This window comes from Chiroxiphia lanceolata, chromosome 6 (assembly GCF_009829145.1).
Source record: "Chiroxiphia lanceolata isolate bChiLan1 chromosome 6, bChiLan1.pri, whole genome shotgun sequence".
In the NCBI taxonomy this organism is placed as follows: Eukaryota; Metazoa; Chordata; class Aves; order Passeriformes; family Pipridae; genus Chiroxiphia; species Chiroxiphia lanceolata.
The window spans coordinates 54,825,037-54,842,155 of NC_045642.1; the positions used below are offsets into that span (position 1 = coordinate 54,825,037).

General features: G+C 47.4%; 1 protein-coding gene across 4 annotated transcripts in view; it reads left to right on the forward strand.

Annotated features, from left to right (window-relative positions):
- Positions 1 to 5,975: 5,975 nt before the first annotated feature.
- Positions 5,976 to 17,119, forward strand: part of EXOC3L4 (exocyst complex component 3 like 4) — a 30,320-nt gene continuing 19,176 nt past the window's right edge. For 3 of the 4 annotated variants that reach the window (XM_032691991.1, XM_032691993.1, XM_032691992.1), the window contains exons 1-5: positions 5,976 to 6,381; positions 7,920 to 8,313; positions 11,731 to 12,382; positions 15,310 to 15,427; positions 16,447 to 16,572. In XM_032691991.1, the coding sequence (XP_032547882.1) occupies positions 7,977 to 8,313; positions 11,731 to 12,382; positions 15,310 to 15,427; positions 16,447 to 16,572 (1,233 nt within the window). In that variant the 5' untranslated portion in view covers positions 5,976 to 6,381; positions 7,920 to 7,976. The remainder of the gene's footprint in view (positions 6,382 to 7,919; positions 8,314 to 11,730; positions 12,383 to 15,309; positions 15,428 to 16,446; positions 16,573 to 17,119) is intronic. The other variant, XM_032691994.1, reaches the window with a different exon arrangement.

Sequence of the window (17,119 nt, forward strand, 5' to 3'; positions counted from 1 at the left end):
CCTCAGGTTCCATCCCACTGAAGCCAGTGGAGTTGCACCACAGTGAAAAGCCATGGCATCAGGCTGGTGTTTTGGCAGAGCATAGGGTGAAGTAAGAGCAGAAGCAAAATCACGTAGATAAACTGTTGTCACTGTCATGCATAAAGTGCTTCTGCTCTTTGAGTTCTGGTTTGGCAGCTCCTGTGATGAGAGATGAGGGCACCCTGCTCAGTAGGACAGCGGCTTCCTCTTGAAGTCAATGAGCTCTGACACTTCAATCTCTAGGCTGCTCGGAGGACTGGGGTGATGGACTCCACCCTGGCCTCGCTGCTGTTTGCTGCAAACTGATGGGCTACAGAGCACAGAACCTGCACAGCTAGTTCTTAGCAATTGCCACCCGTCTACTCATCAGCTCACCACTGATGACAAACAAGCAGAAGGAAACGCTCAGCAGGCGGCACCACAGCGTGTCCCTGATGCACCAGCTGAGTGTCCCCAGGAGCAGAGCTCCTGCCGGGGTGGGGGAGCACACGGGCGCTGTGCCCTGACCTTGGATGCACCACACAGCTCCAGGGCTGGGGGGGCCAGGGGGCCAGTCTGTGCATGTTGGCAAACATGCTTGTGGGGCTGTTGAACTGAGAACCAGGAGAATGGGGAAGCCTGTCTCCCAGTCACACCATCCCTGTTGGCCTCACATGAGTTCCAGCACGCTTCGGCACAGCTCCTGGCACAGCACACAGGGCTGATGGCTTGCTGAAAGTGTTAAATGTTTTCACTTCAAAAGAAGAAACCAGTGTGAGAGATCCTGCTCAAACAGGCCTGTTTCAGACCTTTTCTGGGAGGAGAGGAAGGAAAACTTTGATGCTTATCCTTCCAAAGCACTCAGGGTGCGCTTCTGCAGCAGTGGCAGCTCTCATGGAAAATCCTCCTGGCCCACCTTTCTGCAATGGTATGAGCACTCGTGGTTTTCTTCCCTGGCGTAATATATATACCAATTCCAGTGGTCTCCTTCCATGGCTACACAGAAACAATGTAGGATACCATCCTGGGTCTGGAGCACCTTCTTCTTCCAGGTAACACTCCTGTGTTTTGCAGAAATGCATCTTCCAAATTCTCCCACTCAACCTTGAGGCCAGCATCCCTTCTGCAAAAGCCAGTTTCCAAACCACAACCTGCTTCTTGCCTGCAAATGTACTTTTCAGCTTAAGGCTCAACGCTCCCACAACCTAAAAGCAGAAAGAAAAATATTGCAGGTGAAGCAATATATCTCATTTCTCTGCAAACCACCCCCCAGGAGGCAATGGCTGCACAGGCACGTGCAGCCCCTAACATGCCTTTGCCTCATCCATCACCGGCAATGCTGTTAAAAATAGCAAGCCAGTCTCTCTGCTGCAATAAATCACTGCAGCTCTGGGGTCTCCTCCACCTGCACAGGTTGAGATTTCAGCCCCATCACTGAGCAAAGGAAACCTGCAGAAAGGGAGTAGGTCACAGCATGCCCCATCAAAGCTGTGCCAGTTGGGTTGCCAAGGCTTTGAGAGTGCACCCAGCGTGGTTTTCTGGATGTGCATCAGAGCAGTATTCCCCTGAAGCCTCAGCAATGTGTTTTTCTCCTGGCTCTTGGAGCTGATGAAAACCTTGGGGCTGTGGAGTGAATTGTGGGGCCCCCAATACCACTCTCCCTGCCCCTCACCCCACCAAGGAGCACTGCATCTCTGGAGCCTTTCACTGTGTTCCATGGGTGGTATCACAGGAAAAGAAATAAGAAGATAATAAATACGAGTAATAAACACAGAGAAGGGAAGAGGGAACAAACAAACCTCAAACCAAATATTCAGAAGGCAAAGCAGCTGTCTGAAAGCCCCACAGAGGTTAGTGGGTGCACGGCATTAGGGAGCTGATAGTCAGCAACATCCTTGCAGATTTGGGCTCTGCACATCCTTCACACCTTTTCTGAGGAAATCAAAAACCCTTTAAAATATTTTCATAGCAAGAGATCAAGCAACACACCTCCTCCTCACCCAAGGAGCGTAAACTGAATACATGCATTTCACAGGTGGGGAAACCGAGGCAGAGGGCACAGCAATGTGTTCCCAAGGTTGTCCTGCGTAATTTGTGTCCATTATGCACAAATTAAGCCAAACCAAGGACAAGACATGCAAACACAGGGCTCGAGGACATCTGTGAGTACAAATATCTGATGGGTAGAGACTCCTGAGCCCCAGAGGGAGGGAAGGAGAGAAGGAGGGAGTAGGGCAACTCATGCATTCTCTTTGAAGCTGGAGGAGTAACTCCCCATGCACAAGGCAAACAGGACAGGAACTGCACCTAAACCACTGCTCACAGACACTTGTTGAAATCCATCCTAAAGATCTCTGATAATGCAGCTTCAACAGGCAGAGGATCACTGTCCTCTCCCCATCGCAGAGGGAGGGCAAATTATTCCCATCCTTTTTTCATCAGTCCTTTCCATAGCCAACACCTGTTGTTTGGCCTCTCTTAACTTAAACAGCCAAAACACGTTCATTTCCTCTTCATAGTCCTTATTTTCTAGATCTCTGAAAGGTTGATCTGACCCTCCACATGACTGTGACATTTTCTGTACCCCCTCCACCACACTTCTCTCCAACCCTATTTATAGTCACTTTTAATGCGCCTACAACTTGACAAAACTCTTTGCAAAAGCCCTGTGGAGAAGTGTGCTTGCGCATAGGGCAAGATTCAAAGCTCATCAAGGGTGAAAAGAATTACGTTAATCCTGCTTTCATGGGAAACACCAACATGTGGGAGACTCCTGCAGCTTCAGTCGATCCTTGCTTTCAGCTGAGCAGGTTGCAGTGAGATGACCAGACTTCTGGCACTGGCCAAACAGACCTCTCTCTTATAATAAATGCCAATGGGAAAACTGGGAAGCATCAGTTGCACTGTTGTTAACATTTCACCCCATCTACACTCCTGAGTTATGATACAAGCTGTGCTGGAACAATCATACAGTCATACAATGGTTTGGGCTGGAAGGGACTTTAAAGATCATCTAATTCCAACCTCCCAGCCAGTGGCAGGGACACCTTCCGCTAGACCAGGTTGCTCAAAGTCCTATCCAATTTGGCTTTGAACACTTCCAAGGACAGGGCATCCACAGCTTCTCTGGACAACCTGTTCCAGTGACCAAAGGTAAAGAATTTCTCCCTGACATCTAATCTAAACCTACCCTCTCTGTTTAAAGCTATCCCCCCAATGTCCTATCACTTTGTTCCCGTGTAAAAAGATCCTCTGTGGCTTTCCTGTAGGCCCCCTAGAAGGGAGAAGTGAGGGGAACCAGGTGAGGAGCAGTTGGTTTTGCATCTCAGAGTGATTGGAGCAGCCACTTGCCACAAGATCCTTGAGCTCATTTCTGAGGCACTGGTGCTTTCACCTGGATTTGCCAGGTTATCTCTTACTTGTGATTTCTCAACCTGGTTTTGCCTTCTTTTCTGTTTCCTTCTTCCTTGTTGAGTTGTTCTGGTGGGAAGGTCCAAGCTCAGCCAGGTCCACCAGCCTGCTGCTAGCTTGGAGTAAGTGCATCAGTATTCAGCCCCCCAGATGGTGATTAACCTGTTCTCACCACTGTGCGCAGAGACCCAAAAGGGAATTAGGCTGGTGCTGCTGGGTGGAAGGTAATTTCATAACACTTCTCCCACATGGCCAGATCTTTTCAGGAACATGTGCTCCTGTTGATGGTAGGGCTGAAGAACTCTGTGGAACACCACACAAACAACCGTGCAGTGCAGCTGCGTGGCTGTCACTGCGTCAGCGGGTCAATCAGAATAGGCTGAGCAGGTGATAATCCAAAGTATCCCTGGCGAAAAACTTGGGAGGCCACCTCCTGAAAGGGTTGGCTTTTCTCTCCAGGTCACTCATCCACTTCCAATTAAGAGCATAGCTGTGAATTTAGCACCAGAGGGATGGGCCTTCCTGGTGGTTGGGAGGGATGGAGGAGCATCGTGGGCCTGTGAAGCCTGGTGGGGCTGGCTTGTGTGCCCCATGGCTGGCTGGGGACAGGGTGGTGTCTATGTGGTTTCTGCGACACTGAGGAACATGTGCTTTTTAGTGCAAAGTTCCCTGAACGCTCACCATCTCTGGTGAGAAAACACACATTTGACACTGTGGGGCTGTTAATAATGATGAGTGAGGCACCAGGGCTTCTTGAAGATGTTTTATCCAGAGGCTATGGAGAATAGGAAGAGATAGATGTGTTACAACATACCCCAGCTTCACCGTTTTATTGAACTTCACCACAATCAGTGTGTTTGCTTCTCTTTGAAACCTCCTGCTGGAGTACGGAGACCCTTAGGTTTCCTTTTTAAAGAAAATTAACCTTCAAAGCTAGCTTATGACCTTCTAGAAAAATGGTAAACAACTGCACAACATAATAAATTTTTAAATTCCCATGACCTCCCGGGGACAGACGCCTGGAAACAGCATTGCCCTGATGGCATTAGGAGGAGCAGGGGTGCTCCTTAGGAGCCAATGCTGGGAGAGAGCATTAGAAAGGGTTGCAAGCAGAGAGGTGACCTCAGTTGTGGGATTCAGGGCTCCCCCGGAGTTGTCTCGATTAGCATTCCAGCAAGCCCTGGTGCTAGCTGTGTTCTGAGGTAGCTTACAACTTCCAGGGAGATCCAGATCAGACTTCACCCATGTTGGACCTGCTGCCTGCTCTGGCTGCACCCCAGTCACAGTGATCTTGTCTGTACAGACCAACCCTCTGTAAATGTTTGATGGAGGAGAAAATTACCAGCTGAGATGGAAATAGGTTTAGTCAGACTTTGGGTCCAAAGGGGCTTTCCACACCTCAGCATGTGCCTGAGTAAATAACTCCTTCCTTTGTCCATGTTGTCAGCCTGGCAGATGGTAGAACAGTTATTGATTACGGTTTTCCCCAGTACAGCAGGGCAGTCTCTGTCTTAAACATGACTTTGAAGAGTCCAAGGACAGAAAGCTCAGCACTGGGCTGCCAAGCTGGGGGAAGCTTCAGTCAAGACTCCTCCTGCCACAAACAGTGCTCTGCTCAGTCCCATCTTGCCATTCAGGCAATTTCACACCAGTACGTGCTGCCACTCTTCCCTGTTTAATTGATCACAGTTATTCCCATCCCACACACTTTCCATCTCCTGGACACGCAATCTCTCCCAGAGGTAGAGGAGACTCTGTTCAACTCTCTCTTCTCTTCCTCTGTTTTCCTTTGCACAGCATGAAGTCCAAATGTCACAGGACTTTATTGCATCAATCCCTTGCTAACCCCTTTATTTCCCTTGTCACACTGACAGGTGACATGCTGGCAGGCTCCTAAAGCAAAGAAGTGCACGCTGCCCATGGCATGGTAACAACTCTTGGTTTATCCCTCTTGCTTTACACCACCAGGACCTTGGCCACTTGGAACTGCCTGGTGTGTCCAGCCTGGCAGCCTAACTCACCTCTGTCTGGGAACTGCAACTTCCCTGGAGTTAAATCACTTTACACCACTTAGTGAAAAAACAAGTGAATGTGTTTAATGTTGTTTAAACCCTCAAGGCCTCACTTTTTTTGTTCTCCTTTGCTTTGAGTTCCTTTCAAGGTTCCCAAATGCTCCAGGAATGGAGGGATCCAGGACCAGCAACACCATGGAAATAAGTGCCCTTGGAGTAAAGTGAGGATGTGAATATATAAATATTTAACCAGGGGACACAGTGCCCCCTGTCCCTCACCCATGCCTGGCAATCACTACTGGGACTGAGCCACTCATGATCCGCAGAAACGGGACAGAAGGTGGTGAAATGAAGTCACTCCCACGCAGCAGCTCTGGGGTTACTTTTGAACCCCCCACAACCAGACACTCCACCAGGGCAGGACCACATGCCAAAATCCTTCTGCCCACCATTGTCCCAGGCCAGCTCAGTGCAGCAGCTCACCCCATTTGAACGTCTGGTTCAAACCTCCATCTGTAGGGTAATAATTAACCTTGAATGGAGGTTGTGCAGCATTTTTTCCCCAACTCCTTCCTTCTTTTAAATGCTCAGACATAGTGAAAGTGAAACAGTGCCATAGTCTCTCCCAGCTAACAGAGGTGAAGGTGCTGGAGGTGTTGGGCAGGTGCAGACAGGCCTTTTTGTCCACTTTTTACAGCCCTTTTCAGACGGAAAAGGAGGACAAAGAGCAGCGCCACTCTCAGAGGGAGCCCCTCAACCAGCATGTGCGTGAGGAATGGTGTCCCAGTCAGCTGATGTGGGTGAGCTGGCCTTGTCCTCTGCCCTGCAGAGCTGCCCACCTGCCCCTGCATCTCCCCTGGATTTCCTGTAGCAGGGAGCCGCTCTCAGTTTCATTCCTGTGCCGTTCCTGTGGATCATTCCTGTGCCATCCCAGCTCACCGTGGATGGGATCAGTTTGGTCAGTACTTGGGTATATATTCCATCCCTTTTCTTGCCCGTTTCTTGTTCCTTCTTCCCTGGCTCCCTTTACTGCTCAGCTCGCCCCTCTGATCCCTGCTGCTCTGCTCTGTCCATAGAGTCTCCATGCAGAGTTTAAGCTAGGTGTCAGCCTCCTTCCTACTGAAATCCCTGGACAATGGGGTGCCCTCCTCTCCCTCCCACCCTCTGTATGGGCTGTGATGGGGTGAGATCCTGAGCGAGGCAATGAATGGTTAGATATTCCTGTGAGAGCATGTGATGCGGGGTCTGATCCCTCTGTGAGAGCAGCTCAGCAAACCCATGGGAAAGTGCAGTCCCTGCAGTTCACACAGCTAGTGAAATAACCGTGCACAAGGGAGCGAGAATCTGATTGAGGAAGGGTGAAATCCATTTCCAGAGTCCCAACATGTCCATTCACTGCAGTCGTATTTCAATCTCTGAGCTGGACAGATCTGAGACAGGCAGTTCACGGGTCACCTAAGCAATAGCTGTTTCTAATGATTTGAACTGTTCGCTGAGCTACCCTGAGCCTGTGCCAGGGAAACATGGCATTTTCCACCCTCAGCTCTGCAAAGTACAACGTCTCCATGAGCGGGCTGTGTTAACTGGTGACCTGATGAGAGGTCTTTGCAAGGGAAGGAAGGCAAAATCTCTCTCTCTTCCCCCTTCACAAGCATCTGGGCCAGCCCTCAGGATGGGTAGAGGGGAGTTAGTCTGTCTGCAGCAGGACAGGAGCTGAGCAAGTGCAGAGGGTGTGATTGCAGCCCAGTAGCACTGACAGAAGCACTCCTGCTGAAATCTGAAATCTCCTGCAGCATCCCCTGCAGCATCCCCTGCAGCTCACGCAGAGCTTTGTTTGACCTTGGAGATGCCCACTCTTGGCATGCTGGGATGCAGTGCTCTGAGGTAGAATGTGAACCCCTTCTGCATTGTACGGCCTCCTGCACTGTAACCATGATGATTCAGAGTGCAGAGGTAGTTGTGGTTTTAATGGAAGGGGCTAGAGCAGAGCTCGGATACCTGCTGGGGACCACTCACCCCTGAGCCACCCCCAGTAGCTGCAGGGCAGAAGTAACGACATAACCCGAAGTTGCCATATTCAGATCAGAAAGTGGCAACACCCCAGTGAGACTAAGGGGGGATCATCATTCCTGCATGGCTGGAAATCTACCTAGAAGAATGGAAAGTAAAACCATACCTTGCTACCAAGTGAAATGGTATTTTTGCACAGACTTCAGCATCTCTGATGGTTAATGATTCCTTGGTGCAGGAGAAATAGCTGCCACTTCCCTGATTTAGGGAGTTAAGTGGAGCTTCCCAGAGCACCAGGTGCAGGCCAGCATCTGGTGTCTGTGGGTAGAGAAATTGTTTCAGCAGCTGCAGGCTACAATAACTTTCCCTATCTTTGTATTATGGACAGGAAAAGAACGGGCCAGATTTTCACTCCAGGACTGACTTTGGAGACAGAGTAATATCCTGTTAAGAACACCTCTAATTCTGCTGTTTTATGCATTTCAGTGATTACCATCAACCTGTTTGGTAAACCTGTTGTTGAAAGACAAGAAAAATAGAAATATGGAGTTAAATCCAAGGACCATGACCTCAGAACCAGCCTCTCCAACGAGCAGTACCGGGGAGGAAAAGATGGAGATTACTTCTGAACTGAGCAGCCCAACTTCACACAGCAGGGACACTGGGTTCTTTGAAAGAAGTATTAGAAGGTTAAGCACCTGGAAATTGAAACAAAGTCCGAACAAAGAGAGTGGAAAGGAAGATACTGGCACTTGGAAAGGAAAAAGACTTTTGCGATCATTTAGGAGCTATGAGAAGAACAAAACCACGATATGTGATGGTGTAGAGAAGATTGGTGAAAATAAAGAAGCAGAGCCCATTCAAGGAAAACCTCTTTCAGGTAAGAAGCAAAACCACCAGTGTTATTTGCTTGGCAGGATTAATGTAACCTTGAAGGTTACATTAATTTACAGTGTGCAAGTGTTGGGCCCAACAGAGGTGCTAAAGAACAAGGTATCCCATCACAAGGGAGAGACAACTGCATCCCTTGCACGGTCTCGTTGGGTGTTACCTGGCCCAGGCTGGGCAGGTCACCTGCTGTCACTGAACATGCTGCTCTGTAGCCACCACTGCATTATTTCAGTGCATATCAGCAACCTACCCATCAACCTGTCAGTGGACATATCACCCTTCATACATATCAGTCACCAATCTGCTGACCACAGTTTGGGAACTGCTGGTCTGACAATACCTAGAAGTGCAGTGTGGACTATTTCGACACTATTGCTTGCATTGCCCTTCTGGACAATTTCTGCTCTTCAGCTCTCAGACTGATGGTCCCCTGACTGTGCTCTGTAGGTTGGTGCAAGGCCTTGATGGGGAATAAAGATAGTTTGGCTGTGATCTGGCTTGGCATCTCCTCTTTGGTTCCTAATCTTAGAGACTGCCTTGCAAAGACACTTTCACAGATACTTTGCTCTCTTACACTGACTTTCCACCTGTCCTTCTCACAACAGCAGTGTTGCAAGTATTTGTTGTTTGTCTTCCTCTGGCTGGTTACTCTCGTGTATTTTGTCAGCATTATGTAGATAGGTCTTGGTCTAATTACAATAACTACCTTTAGCATAGCTCTCACCTTTCCCCAAGTGTGGGCAGACTGCAATGACTTTGATCGTGATTTGAGCACCGCTTCACTCCATCTTTTCAAGGCAGAGGTACTAAAATGCGTCCACCTGGTGATAGACTGAGGTGGGTTGACATGGCTTGACCTTTCCTTGGGCTAAATTTCTAGAAAGAAATTCTTGATCTTCTGCATAGGGTGCCACAGGGATCAGATAGATGGGCTGGCATTGTCTCACTGCTGTAATGTGCTCTACCTCACTGTGAAGTTATTTACTGCTTCGCACTGATACATTGTGAGGTCAGTAAACCGGATCTGAGCCTGTCTCATGAACTTTGCTAGTCTGATCTCAAAGGGTCATAGATGAGGAGCAACAGGAAATGTTATCATAAGATTTTTCATCTCCTGCAATAAACAAGCTGAATAATTGCATAAATAATGCCCATTCTCTGCTCAATAACTCGTGTTTGGCCTGGACTAGAGCAGCTCTGTCAGAAACACATCCCATCCTGAGATAAGTATGGCAAGTGATGGAGACTCCACCATGTGCACCATTAAGCTGAATAATAGTTAATTGCCTTTCAATTGTCTTCCTTCAACCACCAGCTGGCTGATCTTGTATTGCTAAATTAAAGATCCATTTAGCACCCAACATCACCTCCCTGAATAATTATCCTAGATGGTGATTAAATGGTGTTTTCTCACTTTGATAAACAGAAGAGAATGTATTCCTCTAGTCTCTCACTGCAATCATTTGTATAAAAACAGGTTTTATATTAATTTATCTAGAAGAGACTAAGTTAATTGGTACAATCTCCCTCCCTTCCTGGTGTAGAAGCAACTGTAGCACCATATAGGCACTCAAAGATTTATGTGTTCTATGATGTATCAATAGTTAGGATATGTGGCATATTTCTGTATTTATACAGATACTCTTATGCTACACAGATAATTTAGTACATACAGTATAAAACCTGTGTGCAGACAAGCCCAAGGGTACAAATTACAGGCTATGAACCAGTCCTTCATATCTTATTTGAGTACTCTACAATTTTTCCTTATCATTTAATATGTGTATGTCCCAGAAGTAGTGGCCACACATGCCTAAATAGGACCCTTTCCCTTCTCTTTAATATTTGCTCAGTATCACAGTGGGATCTCCTGTTCAGAGCATCTGTTACAGTGCTGGAGATGGTGAGAGCTTCCCAAGGTCTCTCAAAAGCTAACAGTGCATCTGGATCTCCTCAACACATGGCAAATACTTCCTGTCTTACTGGCAAATAGGCAGTGGTTCTTGCATGAGCAAGGCTTTGTAAAGTAAATGTGAAACTCAGTAGACCTCAGCTACTGCTACCCCCACCCCTCACTTTGGGGGTATCAGTATTTGGTGACTTTTGCCCAGCCTCAGCCAACACCAGCCAGTACTGGTAGTGGATGCCAAAAGCAAAGGAAGTGGGGAAAACCCATGTGAGACCTGAGCACCAGGAGCACCCCAATCCTAGAGGTTTGGATGCCCCTCCAGTGCACACACCTCCCCAAACCACTCAGTGCTTGCCACCTGGGAAACAAACGTCGCTGGTGCAAGGCAGTGCTTGGCATCTGACTGTAGGTTTATATACAGGAGGTGAACAGCCAAGTCATCCAACCCTGAACCACCCCAGGAGGGTGAATTTCACATACATGGCATACTTGGTGTTTCGGTCTTTATTCCGGGACACCAGGACCACCATCCCAGAGAATCTCCTCACTCCCCAGCCAAAAGATTATTGCAGGTTGCAATAACTGCAGAGCTAAGAAGCAGTGTCTTCTGGTCCTCCAGAAGTCCCTCTTTTTTGACTGAGAGGAGGCTGAAGACCACAGGCATTCAAAGAACATCTAAATGTCTGGAACAGGTAAGAGGCATCTTACCTGTGTCAAGAAGCCAGTTTCTGTGACTGACACAGGCTGCAAAGGGTGGCCAGTCCCAGATGGGCCAGTCTCTGGCTTGCTGTCTCAGTCCCTACATCTCAAGAAGAGACATCTCATTATGGAATCACCAGAAACCATCTCTGCATTTTGTTCAGCCTCAAAAATGCAGAAGCTAGTTTAGCTGTGACATTAGTTGGATGTATTTTAGGAAACCTTGATAATGAACAAAATCAAAAAAGGAGAGAAGCCTGGGGTTTGCCCAAGGTTACATTTAAACAAGAAATGTTCCAAAAAATGTGTCAGGAGCAGTGCTGAGTACACCGGTATACAGGAAACAAGGACAGATATGCTAAAGGAAATCCTGCTGGCTTGGTATATTCTGAACTCTTCCTGATGCCAGTCACACTTCATCTCCACACAAGGAGAGAGGCAGAGACAGAGGTGGTTTTATGCTGCCTGAGCCCCCAGTATCCCCCTCTGCAGCCTCATTAGCCATTGCTTGAGGTTTTCCTGCAGGACTATCATCAGCTTTTTGGATATTTCCTACCTCTACAACCGGCACTTTAGAGATGTGGCTCGATTTGCAGTGATTGCATTCCCACTGTTTTCCTCTCCTGTGTCAAACAGGAGCTGGAGAGGTCGAGGGGGTCAGTCTCAGGGGCACTGCTGGGACCTGGCTACTCAGAGCAGCCCCCTGTAAGCCTCCCTGTGGGGCATTTTGTCCTGTTACCTACCTGTCAAGAACCTAACACCTGCTTTGTCCCAACCCCTTCCCCTCTCTTTCTGCAGTAATGGAAATCAATGAACTTATTCAGAAAAGACAACTCCTGGAAGCATTTGCAAGTATCAAGTTATTGGAAGATGAGACTATCTCTGAACAGAATGCTGAGAAATACAAAGATAACCCACAGGAGCTTTTACGGAAATCCAAGGATGTGAATTTCCTTTATAACTCCATCGCAAATGCTATCCAGTCCATAGTGGAGGGAACGCTAGAAGCTTCCACTATAGAGGAAACCATGCTGACTTCCATGGTGACTTTAATTGCCCATGAAGAAGCAGCTCATCACAACGCAGACAAAATTGTTCATCCTGGGTCAGACTTGCTTGGCAGGCCCAGAAAGTGGAGGGAGATGTGGAGGGAAGCAATCAACGAGAGTGCTAAAAAAAGAGTCCTGAAGGCACCCATGGCATCAAAGGAAGAAGATAGTTCTTGGCTTGATCTCCACTTAAATTTCCTCCAGAAACTCCTGAGGGAAGATTTATTGAAAATCAAGTTATCAGTAAAAAAGTGCTATCCCGAGGAGTACCAGGTGTGTGACACATATGTGGAGGCTTTTCATAAGGCCATTGCCTCACATTTGCAACACCTCTGCCAGAGACTGCTGGATTTCAATGAGCTCTACACCTTGCTCAACTGGGTGGCCAACACCTACCACAGGTAAGGTGCTGTGCTTGTCACATTTCCTCTGCCTCCTCTGGAGAGTGGCAGGGCGGTGGGGTACTCCAAAAGCACTGAGCTATTCTTAGTTTTCCAAGTGAGCAAGAGAGACACAGTGACTTCTACAGTGGAGCCAGATAGCAAGTCTGTTAATAGGTGGGGACAAAGTTCTGTGGATAAAGCACTTGCTGGTTTTTAAGGATCTACCTCACCCCCTTTTTCCCCTCCCTGTCCCACTTGCTGTTCCCACATGGCAGGAAGCTCCTCCTCGCAGCTCAGATAAACCTACTCCTTTCTGTAGATATTTTGCAAGATCCAACAGCTGCTCAGTGACTTTTCCAGGCACAGGGAGGGACCTGTGGGGGAGGTCTTTTTCCTGTTTAATTAAAGCTGTGATGCATTTGGCAATGGGCCACGTTAACCCCCATGCATGGGGTCAGAGTTCTCTTGAGGAGGTGCCAAGACATCATCAAGTGGAATTTTTAAACACATAAAAACAAAGGCTCTGTCTCAGACGTGTCTGCTAGTTGAATGAGAGGTTTCTAGAACCTCTTAAGGCTCCTTGCAATTCAGGGGTGACTGAAATATTCTAGGAGCTGTAGGGACATAGTAAACACTATTCTCAGGGCACCCTGGGTGTATGGGGGTACAGGCAGGAATTTTTTGTAAAAGCCATAAAAACTGTGTTGCTTGTACAGCCAATGGAGACATCTTAGATAGGCACTCACAGAAGGTCCATGCATTGAGTGTCAGTGTCCTCAGTTATTTCCTGCCCTAGACCACAGCCCATCACCCCAGCCCCAAAGAGCTCCCAGACTAAAACTCAACAGAGATACACAGCGAGGTGGGAAGGAGATGAGAAGCAACATTCACAGGAGACGGGTCTGGAAATAAGCACGTGAGAACAGTCACGTCAAAGCAAAATTCTGTCTGTCCCAGTAGCTGGTCTCAAGAATGGCCTGAACCAGATGCCCAAGGAAGGGACAAATGCAAAGCAATTGACAGCCCTCAAAATAAACACCAAAAAACAACAAAGAGGGAGTGAAGACAGGAGTATCAGCGTTAAGTCAAACAGTGGGCAAAAATGATCAGGGAGGGAGGTAGTGGTGGAGCAGGGCAAGCAGCAGTACATGGTTTCCCAGAGCACCCCTAGTCTGAAATAGCTTTTGGGTAAGAAACACTTGCACTGCAGGTAGTCTTTGTTTTGAGCAGCCCTCAACATATTTCTTCTGTGAACTTGTCCAGTTACTCCTAAAACCCTATTTACAGTGTGGTGACCATGACGATGTGTGTAACCCCCTCAGCATCATCAGGCCCTGGTCTCATCTGGAGGGAAATTCCTGCATGTCCTCAGCCCCTGGGAACTGTACTGCACCCCAGCATTGTAGGAGAGAGAGAAAAGAAACAAACTTCAGCAGCCGGGTTCTGCATGAAAGAAAAATGCCTCCCCCATATTTCTCGAACTAAGCTGTGAAAAAGCTTATTAAGAGGTTGCAGCTGTTTGGGGCACTGTTTGCAGTCACCTTGATGGTTTGGGCTGTTTTAATTTAATTTAATTTCATTTAATTTCATTGCTCCTTGGAACCCATTCCAAAAAAGAAGAAATTGTCTGACTGAAACTCATTATTGGTGTTACAATTCAAATTAATGAAAAAAAAAAAAAGAAAGAGTGGGGACTAAGCTCCTCAAGTATACACTTGAGACAGTCCTTTCAGTTGTGGTGGAGAGTCTGTATTTAGATCTGTGATGTCCTTTTGGATGAGCAGCAGACTCTGGGAGCAGTGGGCTGTGCAATGCTCCACATGTGCAGATGTACCTCTCTGGGAAATCTAAACCATGACTGTGGAACCATTGACTCCAGGACACTATCAGTGAGCTGAGCTTGTTTTCTGCTGAGCAGTCACTCTGCACCAGGCTGACCTTGTACAGTACAATCCTCACTTGGATCCGAACCTGACTGTGGGTGCAGTGCTGGTTTGGCAATGGGAACCCTTTTTGGCTGAGGGAATGAGCAGGCTGTGTGTAGGACATCACAGCTGTGTTCCCTGGTAACCAGGTGACTGCTTGAAACTTAGGCCCTACCTTCATCAAGTGCATAAATATTTTCTTCTTTCCATTTTCCACCTTCATCACTCTGCAAGATGCAATGCCTCCACGGTCTGTGGCAGATTGCAAGAGCAGCGCATTCAATTGTACAGGCTAATGACATTTCTTGCCTTAGAGAGAGAAGCACAGGCACTCCCTCCCTTTCCCTGCTTCCAGGCTAATCAGCTGGTCTGAGTACATGTCAGTCCAGAGGAAAGTGAGTGGTAATGGTAAAGTCGTGTGTCAGCTGAGCACACTTCGGAGTCCGACTGTAGCTGCACATCCACCCACCACTTCCATCTGCAGGGGAACATGGCTCGTATCCCAGGCATGGGAGTGCCTTCCAGGGGCTGCCCTGCACGGAGCAGGTCCTGCTCTGCCACCTTCCCTTGCTCCTGATAATGCACAGAGAAGAATAACAGGCTGATAATGAGCCGTGATGTGACACGGGAGAGGAGCCAGGGGGATCGGCTAGCGACAAAGCAACAAGCTACTACAGGAATTACCCTGAAAGGCATTTTGCAGGCTCATAGTCGAATGAATCAGCTTCAGGTTGTTTATTTTAAAAAGTAAATTCTCATAGCACTTTTCATGTCCAAACAACTCAGAAGTCTCATGATTTCTGAGGTGGGCTGGAACCTTACATCATTTTGGGTTTGAATAATTAGGATTGTGAATAGCAAGGAAAGATTTTCTTGTTAAATCTTGAAAACAGGCATCACAATTTAAGCTTTAAGTATATTTCTCATGGCTTAATAATTACGTAGTTCATGCTGCATGAATATTCCATCAGTTTATTCTCACTCAGAGGCAATATAATTTGTTCATTTGTATCTTTCCAGTGAACTCTTTCTGGGTCACCCTGATCTCAAACCAGAGGTTAAGACAGAAAACCTGTCCCCGCTGTTAACACCAGCTGACTGGGATAAATTGAAAAACAGCTACATTGCTTCTGCAAAGGTAAGAGCTTTGACCTAGTCCCCACGTGCCCCCTCAGGGAAGGTACAGGAGCCCCAGCCTCCCTGGTACAGGTCTTGGATGACCATGTTGTGGTTTCTTGCCCCACCAGCTGCTGAGTCCTACCAGCACCACACAGAATGGCCTTTAATAAAAAACAAGGTCCTGAACACCAACTCAGGGACCCAAGCTGAGCCAAAGGGACTGTACCAGACCCACACAGCGTGGCAGAAGCTTAATGAAAGGTTGCAGCTGGGCTTTATCAGATTGAATGCACTGCAAAGCCAGGTGTAAAGGCATTTTAGCTGCTACTGTCACTGTGTGGGATCTCCTCCAGCACATTTGAGGTTTGCTACAGGCAGACAACTTTTGGCATCCCCACCAAAAGACACCACCATGGTTCATGTCCTCTGAGGAAGCTCCTTCTGCAGTTGTTTTTCTGCAGTCCTTGCTGGCACCCTTTGTAAGACTACAAGCTTTCCTGGCTTTTTGCTGGGCTCAGTCATTTTCTTGCAAACCGTTTCTGAAACAGGGCACTGATCAAGGTGAGCTCAAGGTGCCCAGCTGAATGAAATCGGTATTGCTCCACCATGCTAGTGAAAGATCACTGTTTCACTGGCAATGAGATTGATTTATCAGCCAGGACTGAACAGTGCTGCTGCTTACTTGAATGGCTGTACCTCTGGAGAGGACCGATTTGATCTTTAATCCTGACCTGGTGCATTCCATGTGCTGGAGGACTTTGCAATCAAGCAAACAGCTGACATACTGTTTCCTGCCAGGAGAATGACTCTCCTTTGATATGAGAGTACCTTGCCCACACACAGCACAGCTTCTGATTTCTCCTGAGATCCTGTTTAGACTGACAGGACTGGAGTAACACCTGTGACTCTGCTTACCTTTCCATGCTGTGCACATGAACCTTACACACGTGACAATGGAGCAAAATGCAGTGAGCCTCTGTATTCGTGTTTGCTTCCTTATCCTGAGCTGCATGTTTCCTTCCTACGTTTAACATTTAGGAGAAAATCAAAAGTTATTTTGGAAACATCCTGAGACTAGAGGTCACAGAGAAGTGGGAGAAGGAAGTTCATTCAGAAGCGAAGGAAAACCTCTACCACGCCTCGCTCTCCTTTGATATTCAAACGGTATTTAATTAGCTGGGGTGATGTTGGGGGGGGGCTCTGTGGCTCCAGGGAAACTGGATCGTTACCTTCTGGGGTGGAGGTACCGCCTCCTGTCTTAATTTATGTAAGTCATGCACTGGCAGAATACATTAGAGCAGAAAATGACATTTATTACAACTTCTGGCTCTCCCGCTTGCCTTCTAGCTGCAAATTAAACCTGCTGTCAATTGTGTCAGCAACATAATAGGCAACTGATTTTAAAGTCCCTAAGCCTCTTTGATTAGAAAGAAGAAAGAGAAAGAGAAAAAAAGAAGGGAAGAAAAGGTTTGTTCAAAAAAAACCCCTTGGCTTAAAGAACAACTTTGTCCCGGGGCTGTAGAAGCTGTGGAAAGGCTGTAGGCAGTAACAACCACTCCAATTTAAACAGTACAAAAAACAAAAGCTCCTACTAGGTTTAGGGGCTACAGGGTAATAAATCCAGGAGGGGTTTGGATTCATTCTCCTCACTCAATTGGTTGAGTCACTTCAATTAAATAATACTAACAAAAAAGAGAGGGAGAGAAAAAGA